At 37.1% G+C, this 21632-nt stretch overlaps 1 protein-coding gene across 2 annotated transcripts in view; it reads right to left on the bottom strand.

Annotated features, from left to right (window-relative positions):
• Alcam (activated leukocyte cell adhesion molecule) overlaps positions 1 to 21632 on the bottom strand; it is a 190194-nt gene that overhangs the window by 25309 nt on the left and 143253 nt on the right. For both annotated transcript variants that reach the window (XM_052158703.1, XM_052158704.1), the window contains exons 3-8: positions 18343 to 18562; positions 9721 to 9785; positions 8451 to 8538; positions 7808 to 7990; positions 3626 to 3753; positions 1701 to 1833 (exon numbers count right to left, since the gene is read on the bottom strand). In XM_052158703.1, coding sequence (XP_052014663.1) covers positions 1701 to 1833; positions 3626 to 3753; positions 7808 to 7990; positions 8451 to 8538; positions 9721 to 9785; positions 18343 to 18562 — 817 coding nt within the window. The remainder of the gene's footprint in view (positions 1 to 1700; positions 1834 to 3625; positions 3754 to 7807; positions 7991 to 8450; positions 8539 to 9720; positions 9786 to 18342; positions 18563 to 21632) is intronic.

Below are 21632 nucleotides of genomic sequence, written 5' to 3'. Positions count from 1 at the left end.
TTCCAAATTTTGCTTCCTTGCTACATGCTTTCCAAGCACTGAGACAGACAACATATCACCATGTGCTTAGAGCAATTTCCTTGAATGCTTTTTGACCTTGCATCCTTCCTCTCTTCCGTCTAATCAAATTTCACTCCGATCGTATGGGAGCTCCACGTCCTCAATATTGCTCTCTAGTGATATTTTTGGACAACTGCTTGGTGTTTGTCTTCATGTGGTCAAGATGGATAACCCAGGTCCTATGCTTAAAGCTTGTGGATGTTTGAGTTCCTCAGAGCCCCTTTGCAGCAGAGGAACCTTTACTAAACACACAGTCTCTATGATGACTTTCAATGCCTTTGCTTCACTACTGCTTAATCTCATTTACTTAAAAAAAACTAAAACAAAAACAGAGCAAAACGACATGACCACCTCATGGATTACAACTGATCATTTCTAGGAGAAATCTTTCTGATTGTACGGTTGAGTGAAAGGTTCATTCAGCCTACAACCCCAAATGAGACTCACAGTTATCCAAAACGATGCATGACTTCTATTCTTCCCAGGGAGTTATGCCAATAAAAAATAAATCATTACTTTTAAGAAGTATCTGATAGGTTAATAATATGAGCTTTCATGATTTGCAAAATAAAGAACTCAAGGTTCCTGCCTGTTCTTTTTCCTTTTGGTAGATTGCTTTATTTTATTGCCTTGTGTGGATGAGAGTTTTGCCTGCAAGTATGCGTATGTAACATGTGTGTGCTTGGTGCCCTCTGAGGTCAGAATAGAGTTGGATCCTCTGGGAAGAGTTATAGAGACGTGTGAGCCACTAGATGCATGCTGGGAATTGAATCTGGGTCATTTACAGGAACAGTAAGTGCTCTTAACCACTAAGCCATCTCTCCAGATCCCTACATGGCTATCCTTAGTGAACCATTCCTGCTTTGCCATCATATTCTTGGAGACTAAATATGATTTTGGAACCCCTGGAGCCCTCAAGGAGATTAAAATTTAACAAAAGGTGTCACTCAAGGCGATTTTGACAAGGTTTTCTTTCCTTCAATTCACTATCTTTTGCATAGGGTAAACTCAGATAATAAATGGCTTTTAGTTACCTCTACTTTGTCTTCCAGTGCTGAATCTGTAGTAACTCTATATTGAGTGGAATGGCTGCTAATATTATTCTGTAATTTACAAATGAGATATAGAATCTAAATTCTTCATGGTAAAATGCAAATCCTGCTAATATCAACAGTATATAAAAAGAGCTCCAGGGTATAGCTTAGTGGCAGAATGCTTGCTTAGCATGTACAAAGCCCTGGGCTCCATCTCCAGAATTGCATAATATAAATTATGTATATTATACATATATATTTATATATTCTGTATACATATATTTAAATATATAATGAGATATTTAAGGTTCATATGAAATTTACTTAGTGTTACTGTTGACTGAAGACATTTAGAAGAAAAGGTCTTTTTTTTTTTTTTTTTTTTTTTTTTTTTTTTACCAACGACAAGTTTGTAGTTCCCACAGTTATGCAAGGATTAGGTACCACAGTACTTACCTTCATGTAAGCTCATAACTTTTTCTGATGGTTCTAATAGAGTGAACCGATACAAAGTTATTTAAGAAAGATAGGGCTGTGCTTAGAGAAGTTAGCAGGTTATATTATTAGAGGCCATTGAGGTAAAGCAGGTCTCTGGAGGTGACTTACAGTGAACCGTGATGGTCGTTGAAGCCGCCATGTTTCTTTTGTCAGTCAGGGAGCATTTGTAGTCCCCTGTGGCATTGCGTCTCACATCTGTCAGTGTGTAAGTGTTTGAGCTTCTTATGCCTTCAGGCTGTCCCTTTAGACAGAGGCAAAATGTCAGATGGTTACACTTGGTAGCTACAATGAAAATGTTTATAACTCTTGAGGAAAGATGCCATTTTCTCTGCTATGAGAAAAAAAAAGCAACCGTACTTTCCGATTAGACACGAACAATTGAAGTCTGTTATGCACTTATTTGAGAAACAATTCATATTTCGGAACAAAATTTTGAAGAGATACTTCATATTTTATCAATGATGCCTGTTTTCTTAGTACAGAGTTTGAATTTAAAAGCAGGTATTTAAAATTTCCATTAGCATTTATTTCCTGTTTCCTTATATACATTAACAAAAAGACTTGAGGCATTATAAAAGAAAACATGAACTCAGTCTTGGGATACATTCCCACACTTGCAGCACTCAGGGTTTGAAAGCAGGAGGACTGTTTTAGGATAGGCTCCGTGGCATTGTGAGTTCAAGGTCATCCTAAGCTGCATAGTGAACCTTTATAGTGAACCATGGAATGGGGCGTAGCTTTATGGCAGAGAGCTTGCTTGCCTAGTAGGTGCAAGGTCCTTGGTGTCATTTCAAGTATGAGATAGAGAGAGGGAGAGACAGAGACAAAGAAGAGACAGAGAAAGAGACAGAGATAGAGAGCCAGAGTCAGATAGAGAGGGGGAAGAGAAGAGAAGACAGGAGAAGACAGAAGAGGAGAAAATGAAGGGGAAAGGACGATAAGAGGAGAGGAGAGGACAGAGAAAACAAGCAAGCCGATGGGAAATCCTGTCATATATCCAAATAACACTGATGGACAGAAATGAAGGCAGCACGGAGAAGAAGGCAAAGCAGTAAAAGCAGGAAGGAAGGGAGCGATTCAAAGGAAGGAAAGGAAAGCAATGAAGGCAAACACAGGCATCAAGAGCAACAAGGGAAGCCAGCAGACAGTATTTCAGAGCTAGCTTTGCTCTCTCAGCTCTGATAGCCAAAGTGAAAACTCCAGTTCAAAAATTTTCATTCTAACTAAGAAAATGTTAGCATGCACATTTCACAGGAGGAACGAGGCTGTCTTCCAACATTTATATTTGTAAGAAATTATTTCTTATACACGTCTTCTGAGTAATGCCTTGGATGATACTGTGAAATACTAGCAGTCATGCTAAGAGTAAATCTCCAATAATCCCATGACTGTAGTAAATGCATTTAGTAGCACTGTAGCTGTTTTTCAGTAAGAGGATGGTGGAAACGCTGCTCTTCTAGTTAGACCCCTCATCCCTAAGAATGCAAATACTTAGAGGACTTTCCCAAAGTATCTTGCACATAGACCATTTCTTTCAGTGATGATAAGTATGGTGATAAAAAGCCCACATGATTATTCTACCAAGCTAGCTCAACTCACAGCAGAACTATCTTAGCATCAAAGGATCTGAGCATCTTGAGAGACTCCCGTGGGCAGATCCTCATCCACCCCTGTCCCTTTGCTGATGTGTACAGCGATCTACTTCTGCACAGCAGATTTTATGTCTTATTTGGATGATTATACCCTGAGCTTCTGCAATTATGGTTTCCTGTGGTTGCCTCTTTTCCCTCTTTGTCTCTGAAGTCTCTAAACATCGAGGGAAAATAAAAATAAAAATAAAAAAGCCCAGAGATTTGGTGCGACAGAAGCTTTCAATGGACATTCTCCAGGTGGTGTTTTCTTTCTTTTTGTATTCCCAAGAATAACACTTTTTTTTTCTCACTTAAGCTTCCCAAGTGCATACGATTGTTAATGTCAGTTAGAAGCCAGACAATAAGACAAAATGATAGTAGTCAGGTTCAACTGATGCTTACTGGTAAGTAAAACATGAACTCCTCCGGAGGTGGGTTGCCATTCCCCAAGCACTGAAGGGTGATGTTGTCCCCTTCTTTGATGGCATTTTTTGGTGGCAGCACTTGTATTGTCACCTGCTCTGTAGGATCTGCAAGAGTCACAAGCAGAAGTTAACCATTTTTGTCAAGTACCAAATTACTCTGTGCATACAATGTAAATGACTAAATTATACACAATTTTCTCAAGAAGCTAGTAATGGTAATTACTTAAATGTATCTTTTTATGGGGGGATTGAAGTTAATAGCCACTTGCTATACCAAGTACTAATCTTGGTTAGAGCAAACTACAAAGAACTGTGTTACATAAAAATCAATTTCTTCTTAGCAAAATGTCTTTAACTGAGGTGGCAATGACTGTAATTATTTTATGTGTAAAAGACCAGTAGAACAATCTCGCTGTGTGACTTCATTATAAGGAAATTGAATGGTGTTATATGAATCTTATAGCTTGGAAATACTAAGTTAGGTAGCAAAGTCACTAAAGCTACTGGATAAAATCACACTCTTACTCTACAATAATAAAAATAAAATGAAGAGACATGAACTAAACAATACCAGCAGTGTTTTTGGCATGCAGAAGAATAAATCTACTTGAAAAATAATGCCATGAACACATAGACATGCAGAGAGAGAGAGACAGCGAGAGAGAGAGAGAGAGAGAGAGAGAGAGAGAGAGAGAGAGAGAGAGAGAGACAGAGACAGAGACAGAGACACACAGAGAGACAGAGATACAGTGCTGCAGACAGAGACAGAGAAGAACAGAGATTGAGACCAGAAATGCTATATAGTCATCAGGACAACAAATATGCTGTAATTTTATCCTGCTTTTTAAAACAAGTCAGGATATAACTTCCATTACACACTAGTTATGTTTTTTGCACAGTAAACAGAGATATTGAGCATCTTAAAAATATACATTACTACTCAACAGTCAAGTGCCAAATGAATTACACGCTCCACACTGTGGGACGTTATCTAGTAAACAGGAAGTGAACCGAGGCAGTGATGGCTATACAAATGTTTGACTTTCTAACCTCCATGCTTTACATTGCTGGATAATGCCATGAAGGACGAATTTTGAAATTGTCTGATTAGGAAGGATAGACAAAAAAAAAATAATTATTGACTTATACACCTGTTTTCAAATTTGTGAATAAATTACTCTGCCTACAAAGACCTATTTTATAATTAGCTAATAAAGTGAAGCTGTTAATTTGTAGTTTCAGAAGCACCCTCAATTTCTTGTGATCATTTATGTACCTCCTACAATTAAATGGCAGAAGAAAATCATTTATGTTCTTTCTACAATTAAATAGTAGAGGAAAATTTAGAAAGATTGTTGTAGACTGCCTCTTTGACAGTGATATCCCTGTGTAGATATCTGGGAATTGCTGTGTCCTAAGATTAAACAGTGAGGCTCATATACTGATCAGGATTTTTTTTAAGTGTGTTTATTTCTGAATTTGTTGGTGATAGCCCTCCAACCAACAGGTTCCAGTGGAATCAAAGAAGTAAGTAAAGCTTACTTTTGGCAAGCCCAGAAACCTGCCACTTCTGGGTTTTCTCCCCACACCACTTTCTTCTCTTTTTTTTCCCTTCCCATTATCTGTTTATATACTTTAAGTATATGAAGTAGTGGGATCCATCACAAACTTTTCTGTAATGTGTGTTAGGTTCAAGATTTAATGTGGCCCTTTCTCAGAATGTGACAATGGCACATCTCTGATCAAGGTTGATACTAGGACAGCCAGGACCATGTGCCTTGCTTCCTCCTCTACTCCAACTTTCCTTCTCTGCACTCCTTTTCAGTCTGTTCATTATGAGAGAGGTGAAGTACTAAGGCGTGATCACAGGATTCCTGTAACATATTTGCATTTATGGTAGCATTCTGGGTAGTCACACTCCTAATAAAACTGATGATCACTTTTGGTCCTCTTGTTCTGGGACCAATTTTCTCTGTTTATTCGTAATGACTCATCCTTCTTTCCATTACTCTGACTTTCTGGGTTGCCTCTCTAGCCCACTCTAGCACCAAGTCTCAGTGGTTTGTGCTTTAGTATATTTTACATTCTCCCCTTCTAGTCGCATTTAGCATTTTCCTACACCATTCCTTGATTAAACTATTATACCTGAGACACTGCCATCAATTTCATTTTCTCCCTCACCCTGTGGCTTCCTTTTCCATTGTATCCTTCTATAACTATTTCTTCTAAATTAGTTTCCTAAAACAATTATTTGACTATTAAACTGATATTCAGAATCCTTCACATTTTTTCCTACACATAAGCATTTGAAATGAATACTCCTTTAGCATACATGGTTATCTAGAATGTTCATCAAGTGAGATTGCTGTATTTTCCCACTTTACATGAATGCCTACCAATATGGTCTATTCATTTTTTTCTTCTGCCTAATTGTTCACTTATCCTTCTACCCAGTTAAAGACTTAATAGTTTAGGATCAATGTTACATATTTAGTGTGCAATGATCATAAAGTTGAAATACTGTGCTCTTGGGTGAATTTTCTCTATTCATGAGAAAAATAAATGTAACAATTCACACTATTGTACTACATATTTCATGAAAAATAAAACAGATATGTGAGCCTAAGAAACATGCAGAGGAATGATGTCCTTTGTTTTAAAGAGCTGTGTTTTAAAGACTAAGTAGGGACTGGCTCTGTCATAAAGGCAAGGCATCGAGAAGGCGCTGGAAGGCATGGACATTGTATTCTCCCAGAGGGATCTGAACAACAGATAGGACTGAAGTGTGTAGGGTGTGGTGATGAAGGTTGACACGCAGTGCATGGTGGTGACTGAAACAGACTCTATGAGAAGAGCAGCCAGGAGCAGGAAGGTTAATCTGAGCATTCTGAGGTGTCAGTGAAGAAGGTCAGTCACTGCAGGAATGCTGCAGTTCTGGGTGTAGAAAGAGACGTCTGGTGGCAGCTTCATGGGCGGTGTGTTTAGAGTGAGCAGAGAGGGGTAAGCAGTAGAGAGTTCCATTTCGGCAATTGTTGCCCAAAACACTGGGAGCAAGGATGTCTGGATGAAGACAGTACCAGGGGCAGAAATCAGATGAACACAAAGACTGAGGCTGGGGAGGACTAGTGCATCACTCTGAGGCTCTCTCAGGTTCACTTCCATCCGTGTTTCTGACTGTCTTCTTCTGTCATTTAGATCTTTCTCTTCTCTGAAGTCTCTCTATGGCAGTGGTTTTCCACATCGGCTCCACATATCATCAGTAATATTACTATATTATTTTTATAATTTTCTGTGGGGCATGTCTTTGCATCCACTGGATTGCTTTACTCGAGTGATGTCCAGTAATCTGGGTTCTAGCAAATCCTTCATATTCTGCTAATGCCTTCAAGAGTCTCAGAATCACTGTCCTTGGACACCTGACCTTTCAGGAATGGCCCTTTTGTTCCCGTGACATTTATCACTTGCAACACCACACTGACAAATTCCTTCTGATGTAAGTGTCTTGATTCTCAGCTGGAAGAAGGGCCTCTTTGAACGAGCAATGCCATCAAGAGCCTCAATAATGCCTTTGTTGTCATCTGATTACCAAACACTCTCCCCACAGGTCTATGGCATTGCGGTGTCAATCTCACAGATCCAAGGATTCCTCCCCCAGCCCATCTGTCTTCCTTCCATTCACATACATACCAGTTCCTTCTGAAGTCAGTTTCACAAGTCTTACTATTCACCTTGGTAATGTTAAGCGTAGGAAGTTAATCAGTTATAAGGCAGTATTTGCTTTTTTCTTTTGTTTTAGGAAATGGTCAGGAGGTATTAGGAATTCTTATAAAACGCATGGCAATACGCTATGGTTGGAGAGTGTTGGAAGGAACTGGTTAAGTTAGAGGTCAAATCTATAAGAAAGATAACAAACACATTACAGAGTACCAAGCACATATTCATAAATGATAACATAGGAAATGGAGTCTATTCTTAAGTGGTGAGCAGTTTTTTTCTATAGGTTTCCCAAGGAAGAAGGGATTATTTGTGTATCAGAGTTTTGCGATGGGGATTATCAGGAGAATATTAAGAGAAAATAAATCAGGATTGTGAAGATTTTAAGTATTTGAATATTATTTCTAATACATTAAAACTATACAATTGTAATTCAGTTACTTACAGTAAATATCAAAGATTTCTTGTTCGGAATAAAGTGTTTTCTGGCCTGAGGGTCCATAATATGTCACAGAACAGGTGAATGGCATTTGTATGTCAGACTTGGTTGTCTTGTACTCCAAGGAGGAAGTCATGGTATACAACTGAGTACCTGGATCAATTTCCTTCTTAAAAAGTATGGCCACCTCTAAAGGAAATAAAGAACACCAATGGTAATATCTTTCACGGGAAAACCACAACCCATAATCAAATATCCAAACACCTTTGAGATGTGAGTTAGTCCTTCTAATTGTATTTAGCAGGAGAGAAAGTTGAAACTCAGTGAGGTAAGACGTCATTCAAAACGGTGAATCAGAGACATAGGCAAAAAATAGAATCCTGGAATCCCATCTCCCACTCTTCAATTAACTTTCAGAGCATGCCATTTACAGAAATACTCCATTCTGCTTTTGACTCTTCTACACCAGGGATAAAGTGGTGTCCAAAAAAAAAATGCCCAATAAGTTAAAGGGCACTTAATTTAACTGAAGAATAGACTTGTAAATAGAGAAGGGAGGCAGCACGTTTGATTTGGGACAGCTGTTAGAAAGACTAGCCTATACAATATCAACTAGGCTACAGGAAATCATTGCCTGCGTCAGACTCACCTCCATCAATGGGCTGCAGCACTTTCCCATTCCGGTACCACGTGATGTTGCCGTCTGGGTAGCTGTCTCTTGAAATGCAGTCACCTAACTGAAAAATGTATAGGAAAATTTCGTCACTTCAAATAGTTTCAAATCCTTATTTCAACATGGAAGTCACAGAATCTTCAGCAAATCGCGTGTCTTCAACCATTTAATTTCCCAACTCTAAGGATCACCCTATGAATCTTATTTGAAAATAATACTTCATATTAAATATTACAGTCTCACCCATTTTGAAATGTACAACAAAGCCTTCCACTATGCATAAAATCACATCCACTTAAAGGCATTACCAAATTCATTTTGATGCTATCCATTTTTAATATTAACTAAATGGCATTATAACTGTATTAATATTGATTATTGCTGTGGTTCATAGATCTTCAAATGCAAGAATTATTTAGTGTTAGAATGTGGCGCCTCTCCAATTCCATTTCCATTTCACAGTATAAATACTTGCCACATTCGATAATCCTCAGTTCAGTCTTCAAGTGAGTTTTCAACTCTATAATTCAACATTTATCAAATACTGGGCAATAAAAATAAATGGTATTCAAAAAATTTGATTTCATGCTCCTACACAAACACAAAGGAATATTGAGGTATTTTAGTTAATGAAGATGAAATTATTACCCAATTGATGTGCTCACATGTGGACCTCCATCTTTGCTGGCCTATTAACTCTACTTCCTCTCACACTGGTGACAATGTGATTGTATCTGCTTTCTTTCACCGTGTACTTCAAAATTTCAGTGATTTACTTTAATAAGGTCTAAATGTTACACAAGCCTTAATTAATCTAAGAACTTTTTATGTCTCCATGTTTATCTCCTAGGGCTTTCTCTTGCCTTAAATTTTAATGCCCAAAGTTCCTGAAACACCCCAAAGTGATGTTTACCAGACTCCATACTTGTTCACATCAGATGAGTTTAGGTAGAACCACCCCCCTCCCCCGCCATGTTTGGACTAGAGGAAACCCACTTATTCTCCACTGATTCTAGCAAGCATTGGGTTCATCCCAGCATAAAGACTCTCCTCTTGAGGGACAACTGTGCCTCCTTCCACATACCCACTGTCATGATCAAAATGACTGGTCACATTATTCACTCTCATTCTTCCCTCTCTGATTGGGCCCGAAGTATTGTAGCCTCCATAGGAGCAAGCACATCTAGTTTGTCTGGACATCTAAGAGCACCCAGATGGAGGAAAGCAGTTAATAAGAATGCCTCACCTTTTTCAGCTGCTCCGTTTCAAGAAATGGTGCTTTGTTTACAATTTCAGGTTTAGATGGTTGCTCTAAAGTTAAGTAGAAAAAGGTTTAAAGCTTTTGTATACTGGAAGATACAAAGGACATGTAAGAGTATGAAAAAAAGAATCCATATACTCAAGGCAAAAGCACAAACAATAAAGAACAGATTATTCCCAAGTATTCTAGATCTACGGAACACGGTGCATATAACCTGTGAAGTAAAGTATTTGCTTTATGACTTTAAATATAGTTTTAAGAGCTTATAAGTCCTTTGAATAAAATACCTCCAGTGTTCTCTAGATGTTTTATAAGGTGAATATAGTTTTGATGATAAGCATAGGCCAATGTTCTAATTGGGATGTATTATTTCTAGTTAGTAAGTATAGGCACTTTCTAGTTATTAAGGAGAAGACGTCCAACTCATTAGTTGAGGGTGCTGTGGCACATGGATCCAAATCACAAAGATTTTTATTGGAAGCCCACATTTCTGAGACTGAAGCAGCCTCTGTGATCTCCAGGGAAAATCCCATTGGCCTTTATTTTTTTTAACAAGCTCTTAGGGGATTCTTAAGCACAACGAAGTGTAAGAAACATGACTATAGAAGTTAAGAAAGCTGTGTAGTGATGTACATGCCCCAATTTCCCAAACAAACCAATGTATATCTCTTATCTCATCTTGTGAAATTATGAAAATAGGAAAAAAATCTTTCCAATTTGGACCTGAAGATGAAAAAGTTTATAAAAAGTTCTATACACAAAAAATTCTAGATGTAGCTTCAGGTGCGACTGATTAAAAGCTCAGTGATGATTTCTTAAACTAATCTAACTAATCTTTTATTAACGTATACTCAATGATCAATATGAACTTTCTGGCATAAGCGTACAGCTTTATTATGGAATTTGATCTTACTCAACCCCATCATCATCTTCTGTACTGGTCCCCGCTGGTTATTTTCCTTTTTCTAAATAGTACCCTTTGTGTCTTAAAATCTTATACTTTCAAGTGTAGATTTTATATATCGAGAAAACAGTACCCCTCTTTCTGAGCTTACCTTAATTTGCTTAATATGATGACCTTCAGTTTTTCCATTTTCTGTAAACATAATTTCTGCAAAATCTAGTTGCTCTTTTTTTTTTAATTGGTGGAATAGTAACATTTAATCTCACACTAGAATTTTTTTTGTATGTCTGCTCATGTGTTGGTGGACATCGTGGCTGAATCTACAGTGTAACCGTTGGGTATAGTGAGGTGATAAAAATGCCAGTTTACATATCTCTGTTGCATTTTAATGTGAATTTTTCATTGAGTGTACACCTAAGGATGGCACAGTTGCATCCTATAGTGGTTCTGCTTTAAGTTCTTTGAGAAAGCATCATTCTGATTGTCATACTGACTGCACTAATTTGTTTTTCCTCCAGCTTTGTTTAAAATTTTCTTTCCTTGTAATCATGAGAATTTATTGTTTGATTTCTTAAAACAGCCATTCTCAGCTAAGAGAGAATCTTAATGTGGTTTTGGCTATGAATACCCTACAGTCAAGAATGTAAAATCTTTTAATCTACTACTTATTGGCAGTTTGTACTTCTCAGAATTGTTTAGTCTGTTTGCCCAGTTATCAATTATATTATTAGAGTTGGTTTGTTTATGTGTATGCTTATTTTTTAGAACCTTTTAAATAGGATTTATATTCTTCTGGTTTTCTATAAATGATGACTTTTATACTTTACGATCAGATAAACTAAGCTGACCATGGTGATATATGCCTTTAATTCCATTTCTCTGAAGGCAGAAGTAGGTGGATCTCTGAATTCAAGGCCCATCTGGTTTACAATGCAAGTTCCAGGACAGCCAGGGCTATACAGAGAATCCTTGTCTCAAAATCAAGCAAACAAGCAAGAAAAGAAACAAGCAAACAAGAAACAACTCAACTGTTTGCAAATCCACATTAACTGAATAAAAATTACTGGGTAATTTTGTCAAATTTTACTACTTTTTAGTTCACAAGTAGTTTAAGGAGAATATAAATAGATCTATTATCCTTCAGAGTAGAATTATTTTTATTTTAAATACACATGAAACTAATTATTTTTCCTTTCATAGTTTTAATGTTTATATCTTCAATATTTTTGATTGCTACACTAAAATAAATTGATTTTTGTATACTTACTACTCAGTTTGAAATTCAACTGAAAAACTTGACTAGACCATATAGGAATAGAAGGCAAAAATCTTTCAAGTTACATAATAGTTATCACTAGAATGTATACAAAAAAGTTACATTCCTTAGATTAAGTGACTAAAAATTAGAGGGGAAATTTTGTTAACTTTTTCTACATAGTTTAACTTTTGCTACATAGTTTGTGGGGGGAAACATCAGGCATGAAGTTAAATCCTTTTGCATGTTAGTACAACTTAAGGCTGTCAGCATTTTAATGGAACATTCCAAATTAAAAGTGAGTTATTAATCAAACATTGACTTTTGCTTAGACCCCCATGCTATCAAAGACAAACATTTAATATATTTGAAAGATGCATGCACCCAGAATACTTAAACAAATGGAAAGTCTTGGGTCTTAATTAGATAAACCAAAGGTCCCAACACCCAGAAGCTGTTTTTTAAGCGATGCCAACCTTTAAAATTCAAGAGACAGAACATATTAATTAATTTACTTGATTTTTTAAAAAAAATGTGTCAAAATTAAGAGGAATGAAAAGACAACTGACATTTAATTTCTTCATCAGTAGTAATATGTTTGGAAAATATGGAGTGGTTTGCAAATTCAAATTTTGGCTTTGAATAAAAACTTACTGGGCAATTTTGCCAACTTCTACTACTTTTCAATCCACTAAGTAAAACAAACAAAAAAAGCTCATATTGGCTTCCTCTTACTATGTAGCAGGTTTATCTCTTATTTTTCATCTTTAATTAATTAATTAATTAATTACTTTATTTATTTATTTACACTCCAGATTCTATTACCCTCCCTGTCCACTCTCTGACTGTTCCACATCCTTCCTGCCCTCTCTGTCTCCATGAGGATGTCCCGACCCCCACTCCACTGATATTTAAACTCCCTGGGGCCTCTAGTCTCTTGAGGGTGAGGTGCATCATCTCTTACTGAACACAGACCTGGCAATCCTCTACTCTATGTGTGCTTGGGACCTCATATCAGCTGGTATATGCTGACTGGTTGGTGGTCCAGTGTCTGAGAGCTCTCAGAGTGGTCGAGGTTAATTAAAACTGGTAATACTTTATCAATAAGCACATAATCACAAACACTGTATGCATGCCAAATTTATAAAATATTTTGTTTGCATTAATTATTTCTAAAATCCATCATTGTTTTAATAAATGTAAGCTGAAGAAAACAAAAGAAAATATAGAAGACCGGGTGAAAGGGTGCTTAATTTTAGTCCTTAAATTTATTCCTCTTTTCTTTGGAAGAGTCACTATGAATTTTGTATTTAATGATAATTTAATAATAGAAGTTATTCTGTTTCCTTGAGTTATTTTCTCATAGATTCTTGTTTCAAATCCTTTGCATTAACTACATTTTTTGTATGTAATTTTCTTTTATATTAGCTTGTAACCATCAATGGATATTAGTTGGAGGACCATTAAAAGGACACATACTATTTTAACAAAATTGCATATCGATTCCCAAGTAGTGTTCTTGTAAAACGAATACTTCATGTGAATTATGTCTTAATATGACTCAAGGATCCATAACCAAGTATAAAGTCAAAAGAAAAAGCAATACTACAAATTTGTTTATAGCATTAGTTTAATCAAGTTGACTTATTTAAAATTAAGCCAATGTTTACTTCAGAACTATCCAGAGTAATCTCTCTAAAATCTTTTACTGGACCAAGTATCAATTATAGAATTAAGTCATAGTTCATGTTTTTCTTCCTTACTGGCCCATCTGTCTCAATTGAAGTAGCTAGGAGTATATTATCATACCGACAAGTGTACATTAAAAATTATAGGACAAGAAGATTTTAAAAACAAATCATATAGTAAGTCCTAGAACACTGATAAAGCAGTAGTTTGCTGCATGTGTAGGTTTGTGTGTACGTGTGTATGTGTGTGTATGACTGTATGTCTGTGTGTGTGTGTGAATGTGTGTGCCTATGTGTGCCTATGTGTGTGAGTATGTATGCATGTATGAGTGTGTTTGAGTGTGTATGTATATGTGTGTGCCTGTGTGTTTGTGGTGTGTCTGTGTGTTTGTGTGAGTATGTCTGTGTGGGTCAGTGTGTGTCTGTGTATCAGTATGTGTGTGCCTGTGTACGTCTGTGTGAGTATGCCTGTGTGTGTGTGTGTATGTGTGTGAGTATGAGTGTGTATGTGTGTGTGTGTGTGTGTGTGTGTGTAGGTTGTGGTATCATGTGCTATATAGCAGTATCTATAACAATGGAATATAATTCTAAGCCTGAAATGGTTTCTTTTTAACTAAATACATCACAGGCTTGCGTTAAGATGATTTGAAGGCTTACAACAAATGACTAAAGGCTAAGCTAGATATAAAATGCTGCATGATTCCAAGTGCTTTGGAAACAGAAGCTTTGCTTTTCCAGTCACTTCTTTTATTTTGTAACAGATTTTTCTGGAGAAGAAGAAACTGGTACAGAGACAAGGACTTATCAGGAATAAATATACTAAGATAGAGACCCGAATTTCTAACTCTCACTCTCAGTCTACATAGTTAGTGAATTCTATGAATATTGATTTTCAGAAAAAAAGTAGAAATCAATACCTTACTAAAAATTACAGTTTGGGCACCCAGCCCTCTAATAGACAGATTAACATGTAGTTCTGGGTAGAAAATTGCTCTTTATCACCCACGATATCCTTGCCTTACTCTGTAGACCACACACAGGCTAGCTCAGTCAAGGAACAAGAAGAGACAAGTGCCCTGGCAGGCATGTGCAGGGGCGAGACTCTCAATCCCTGTTTACAATCAAATTCCTAACAGGTTACCAAACACTTAAGCTACTTCATCTATGGAAGAATGTTTTATTTTCCATATTATGTTGGGAAATGTTATTATCATTTTTTTTTTTTTTAGTATTTAAAGAATCAAGGTTACTTGAGTATGGTGATACACATATGATTTCAATACTTGGAAGATGTAAGGAGGAGAAAGAGTTAAAAGAGCCTTGGCTATAGAGCATGTTTGTGGCATAGCCTGGGCTGTGTGAGATCATGTTTCAGTTATTTACCTCCCCTGACAAATGGAAGAGTGAAATTGTAACACACAGTTTAGGTCTTATTTGTTAAATAGCTCATTTTCTGTTTCTTTCTTCTTGTCCACATTTCTTTACTCTTTGCTGGTTTAACAATTTCTACTGGAAGGAGGTGAGATTCTCAATTTTCCAATTCGATGATGCATTAATAGTCATATGCAAGTAGGACTTGTGAAGTTCTGTGTGGAGCCAGCACTAGCCAACCCATTGGAGACTGGCTCCACTGTACACAGACCAACTCATGGAAACAGGTTTTCCTCTAGTACCACAGCACACCAGCAGAGCACAGAGAACTAGAAAATGAAGACCAAAGGTTCACCAAGAGGTGCTTTACATCCTTTAAAAATCAAGATGGGTCTTTTTATATTTCCCGTGCTGACTCTGAATTTGGATCTGACCTCCTAACTGTCTGAGGCTGCCTTTTCTTTTTCTTTTCCTCAAGGAGTTATTGCAAATAACTCAGTGAATAGGATTCTAACCACTTGAATAGAAGCAGCTCTTTACCATGTTAGACCCCATGGTTCCTAGACAGGGCTCTAACAGCAATAGAGAGAATCCTTCCATGTAATCTAAAGCATTCATTTTACTCAAGAGGTTGTTTTAACCCCGGGCAGGTGATGAGACTTTCCAAGGTCAGAACTTAGTGGTAGCCTGGACAGAGCAAGGTCTTCTGTTGACTAGCCTACAGATTTTTCCATCACATCAATGACAGTCATTTGGTTCTCTTGGCATCTGTTTGACCTCTGAGCCTTTTGAACAGCATTTGAGTGAATCTCTGGGACCTTTCAAAGGCCTAATCTTGCTTCCAAACAGTTTTATTACTCTCGAATGTGCACTAAATTCAAAGGCAGTTTGATTTTGATGCCATTCACGAGCTGGTTAGTGGTGACAAGGCATGTTATTTGCTTGGACTGGGGTTGGCTTGTAGATATAATTTCTTACATCAGAGATGTAGGTTAAAACAAAACAAACAAACCTACATTGAAGGTAAAATCATCAGTCAGGCCCTCTGGCTTGAATAAAAAAGCAATTTGATTTTGCCCATGGGTCTGGCAGTATGCAGACCTGAGCTGAGATTGGCTCACACGAGCCATACTTGATGCAGTGATACACGGTTCACGTTGCTAGGTGATTCGATAGAAACAGAGGACTGATTGATGAGTGCAGTAACTCCTAAGTGACTGAAATATATACACGAGTAGGATGAAAGTCTCCTTCACAGCTGCTGTTGGATTCACAAAAAGTGGCCTGAGGTAAACTCATGATTCAACGAAAAGAAGCGAGGTTCCTACAAGATCTTGCAATACTACCATGATCAGAGATCATCAGGGATGTCATTAATTTTCTTAGATTTCGAGGGACTTTCAAGGCTTCTCAGATGCAATGCCATTTTCTAGAGTGTGTAACTTGCTATGTAAATTCTCTCTGGCCTACAGCCTGGAATGCAAATTCTGTTTCTGAGAATTGTTTTCTTTTCGACAACATTCAAAAGAGCAGGGGGCAGGAGTCCTGGAGGGTATGTAGCATGTGGCTGTGTTTAAACATCACTGAAAGCCTCTGCGCTCTAAGGTAGCTTACAAATTTTACTGAGTTAATTTGTACTCTTAGATAATTGCATAGAATTTTTTAAAAAGAAAACTTGGGAAATGTCACAAATGATTCTTCTAAATATTAATCAGAATGCACTTGACTTGTTGGTGTTCTACTGAGATGTTCAATAATTTCAAGACAATTTATAAAAAATTGAAAATGGCAAATTAATTTACATAATGATTAGTGTAACGAGTTAGCATACCCACATTCTTGGTATTTATGATATCAAAGCCTATGGTGATTTTATTGTTTTTATTGTTGTTATTCTGCTTTTAGGGAGAAATGCCATTAGCAAATATACTGTCTATCTCTCTAATAAAAGCAAAATAGAAGAAAAATAAGAGAAAAAAAGAAAACTAAAAAGCCAATATGACCAATGGCAAATTCAGAATACCAGTTCCTCATGCATCCCATGGAAGCAGGCAAGGCTGGTAAACAGTTGGGACTGAGCTTGATTAAACTTATAATAGAGAAGTGTAGATGACTTCTAGAAAGCACCATCTAAGCTAAAAGGTAATCAACTGAAACATGTAATATACATTTACAAGGCTTTTCTGGAGAACAAAGGTTTCCTCCGACAGTGTTAGTGCTCTTTGAATCCACATCATGAACCCACCAGAGCTTTGAAGTCTACATAAATACTTAAGGGACAGCCCTACTTAGCTGTAGAGGTTATTAAAGAGAAACACGAAAAATCTATGGTTGCTTGCTCCAGTTGGAGGCCTCCAGGGTTTATTTCTTCACTGTTTATTTGAATCATTTCTAGGAGCTGTCAAACCATCAGAAACAAGATTGGGAAAGCGGGAAAGTAAGACCACTGCCCTTTTTTTTTTCTAATTAAGCAATACTGATATTCTGAAATATCTGAGACCTGCTTTTTCCTTCGGAAGTTTCTAAAACATTATGATGCAACTGAGGTGGGACCTTTTATTTGAATCTTAAAAGAAGACCTCCCTTAATTACACATCGCAAGGCATTCATTTGCTATATGTTATTTGCACAGTAACATTAACTATATGTAATTAGGTGAAGTTACTGTGTCACGGTAACTATAGTAATTACATTGCGTCTCTTCTCTTTTCTTCTAACCTTATTTTATCTTTTTTTTTTTTTTTTAGTGTATTCCCTCTGTATTCCCATTCCCATTCTCAGTGTGCTGAGCTTTATTAATTTAGGGAAATTTTATTAACGATTTGAACAGGTTAAATACTGAACCAATAAATGTTGAAGGTCAGAAAATACACCACACACACACACACACACACACACACACACACACAGACACACGTTACATATATGTATATGCACAAATTAAGTTCTCAGATCTCTAGATCATAGAATAGCTTCAATTTGTATTTCTTCTTTTTATATATTAAAATGAGAATTTCATATGATTCATTCTACCCTGTATACATTTGTATGATATGCATGTGTTTGTATCCTATTATCTACATAAAGATTATTAATATTTTGGACAAACCAATGGAAGTTAGAGGGCATACACCAGTTGTTACCTGTAGCACTTCATATCAGAGGGAAAGTTACATGGCAAAAAAAACAGAGTATTGTTCTAACTCTTCATTGCACATCTCCCATTAATGTCAGACATATCTTCCTCACTAGCAGCATGCACAAGTAGATTAAAGAGCCCTAGAAACTCCCTGTGAAGAGGCAGTGTAGAGACTCAAGCCTCCACCTGGAGAGCACCTCCTAACACCAGCCATCGACCCCACTTTGCAATACCACTGCAGTCTACTTACTGAACACCTTGACTAGGGTAGGTGCCTCAAACACGTTGTCCTCAGTCACTAGCATGCACACAAATCTCTTTTCATCACTGATCTTTGCATTGGTGATAGACAACGTGTAGTTTTCTGAGAGGCTCAGTCTGTCCTTGTACTCTGGGACATCATCATACTGCACACTTTTCTTTGTAGAAGATCTGAACGCAATAAATACTGGGGACCCATCAGGCTTTTCCTAAAAGTCAAAACAACAAGACACGTTGAAAGCACACATAATTCACACTTTTCAGCATCATATAATTCCCTTTGCCATGGTATTTCATATGGAATTTCGATGTTGGGGACATTGAAGCCTGATGGTTTTTAGGTATCAGCATCACTTAAATTTTTGCTTACAGAAAGAAAAATCACACTTCACGTGGAGTGAAGTAGTTGGTTCCCTCACAGGTTCATACAAATGGGTGAAATGAACAGACCAAGCGCTCAGAGGTGGAGCTCAGCATGTTGTCATCTTGTCTAATATACATCTAAAGAGCAGATAAAGCAAACATAAAAAATACAAAAAAAAATGTTCAGAAAAAAAGAATCATTGAAGTGGCCGATCACACACAGTTGAGCTTGATATATAGCTTTAGGAGCGCCAGGACCAATATTGGAAACATTTATTACTTTAATCTCCACACTTTACGTGTTCATATCTGATGACTAGCACTGTTGTGCTTGTCCTTTACACTGTGTACTCAGTTTTCATGGAGAAGCAGCATTTCCCTCTGGCAAACCATCCTTGTCACTGAGCAAGACTGAGATTGACCACTGAATCCTTGAGCACTGCACCTAAGGTTTAAGACTTGCTTTGAAAGCTATCATGAAAACATTATCAATGTACAATGTAATCTGGCACTGGAAATGGTGTTGAGAACCATTGGTCCATATGTTGCCTTTTCTCCTCTGCTTTCACAAAAATTCCCTTACCTAGGAAGCAAGTTAGTCTAAGGTAAGGGCCAACTATCTCCCATTATTTACCTAACAAGGCCTTTGAGACCCTAAATTATGAAGAAACATGGTTAAAAGCTAAGCAAATGTTAAGATTCTATAGAAGTTTATTACTTTGATTTGTTTCCTTTTTAAAGTAACTATTAGTTATGACTGCAACTCTTATTTAAGAATTCAAAAGATTTAGTTTCTTATATATGTACGTACATATGTAAATATATCAAGAATATTTGTCTTAAATTTTTAGTCTTATTCCAGTTTAACAGCACAAATACTTGCCTTAAGTTATTCCTTTACTGTGGGATATATGTTATCAGAATACCTTAGGTTTCCATATTCATTCTCTTTGCAATAGATAATAACCATTAATGTTTTAGCACTTAATTACACGGCAGGTGCTTTCTCTAGGTTATCTGTGGAGTGATTACTGGGTATAACCTTCATAACAAACTTGTAAATTAGATTTACAGTGTTAGCCTCACTTATAGATTAGCTAACGAAAGTAGCGTTTTCTTAGGTCCCCACCAGTGTACCTTACCAGTGCAGATTTGAGGGCAGCATGGCTACCTTCAGAATACACTGCAGCATTGCCGACAGTGGTGAGAGTCCTCTTCTGTGTCAGTGTGGCAGATGCTCATGAGGAGGCTGAGGGAAGGGCAGGCTTGGGAGGGCTTGACAACTATTGCCTCCACCCATGGGGAGGGTACAGTGATGGGGGAACCTAGCTATCTTCTCCCCATGTTTGCTTACTTTCGATTTTTCCAAACATCCTGCTCTCCCTCCAGCTGATTCTATTAAATTAGAGCATGCACCGTGTTTCTGCAAATCAACACTGACTTGAGAGTCACTCAAATGCATCTCATTAATTTATTGCTGGAGCTTTTTGCTTAGCTAACAATTTGAAAATAGCCCTTATTGATTGGCTTCCAGCACTGTCAATTCGGCTTGTGTGGAATATGGTCCCTATGCTATTCTTAAGATGTGCTATTATCACACATGTTTATTATTCTGTCAGTTGATTCCATTTATTTTGGTGGAAAATTTGTTTCATGAGTACATTTCATGGTAGACCCCACGACCTGGAACTTGAGGGTTTCAAACAGACTCTTTCCTCAATATCACTCCTCTGCATTTACAGAAAACAAGACGAGTTCAGAATGACCTGGAGTGACCCGATAACAAGCACATAATGACACAGGGTGATGTGACACCTACTTTTATTTTTTTTTCTGGCACACATGCACAGTGATACAGGGGAGATGAACCCCACAGTTGTAGTAGCTGACTTCTTAAGTCTGTACTTAGCAGTCAAGTACTGCTACTGCTAAGTGTTTTGCTATGAAATAATCACTTCCTCACAATAACACTGTGAGGAAGATATCTCTTTTTCATAAAGAAAATATGCTTAATTCCCCTGTTGATGGAAGACTTGAGACTCCATTGGTCTAATTTTAGAGCAGACATTATAAATGGCCATGCCTGTTTATCCCTTGAGTGGAAGTTTAGGCACTTTTGCCAAAATGTATTTAGTATAACATAATTTTTTATGGGAGATATTTTACATAAAAAAGGTTGTGGTCAAATAAACCTAGCAAATTAATATAACCAAGGTCTCACACAATTCACAATGCATTTAAACATAACTACTACTCTGAGAAATGCTGTAAAAAACAAACAGTTGATAAATCATCAGGTAACCAACAATGTTCTCCTTATGCAAATGTCTGCAAATATTCAGGGAATAGGGAAATATGCTATTGTATTCCAGGAAGTATCGATGTACTCCGGCCTTGCTCACTGCTGTAAGTCTTGTGTGGCATTGCCTTGGGAAAATGTACTACAAAGACACCTTTTGTTGATCTGTGTTCAATCAAGGCACTAATCTATGTTAACTCAACTACCACACCCACCTTCTGGGAGCTCTCCTCTCCATTTCCACTATTTTACCTGACATTCTATGATGAACTTAAGTGTAAGCAATGGATAAATTCAGTAGTTAAATGTACAATTGTTCTGCAACATCAACACACAGAAGGCCCAGCAACAGAAACAAGGCTGACTGCCAGGTCCCATGAAAATACGAGTTCTCTAGGTACTGATCAGTAACTGCATCATACAGAAACTGGTGAAGAGAAAATGATGTCTGTAGAACTGTACTCTGTGCTCCCCTGATAGTATTCCAAAACTTGCCTTTCCCTGTGCCTCTAACACTTACGGATGGATGGTTCAGACCAAGATGATCTATAATGGTTGAATTATTAGATTTATTTAAAATAGCATTAGTTATATAAGCATGAATTTTATTAACATAT

This window comes from Apodemus sylvaticus, chromosome 15 (genome assembly GCF_947179515.1).
Source record: "Apodemus sylvaticus chromosome 15, mApoSyl1.1, whole genome shotgun sequence".
Taxonomy (NCBI): Eukaryota; Metazoa; Chordata; class Mammalia; order Rodentia; family Muridae; genus Apodemus; species Apodemus sylvaticus.
Note: the sequence above shows the minus strand (reverse complement) of the source record. Positions and strands in the feature narration are given on the sequence as shown.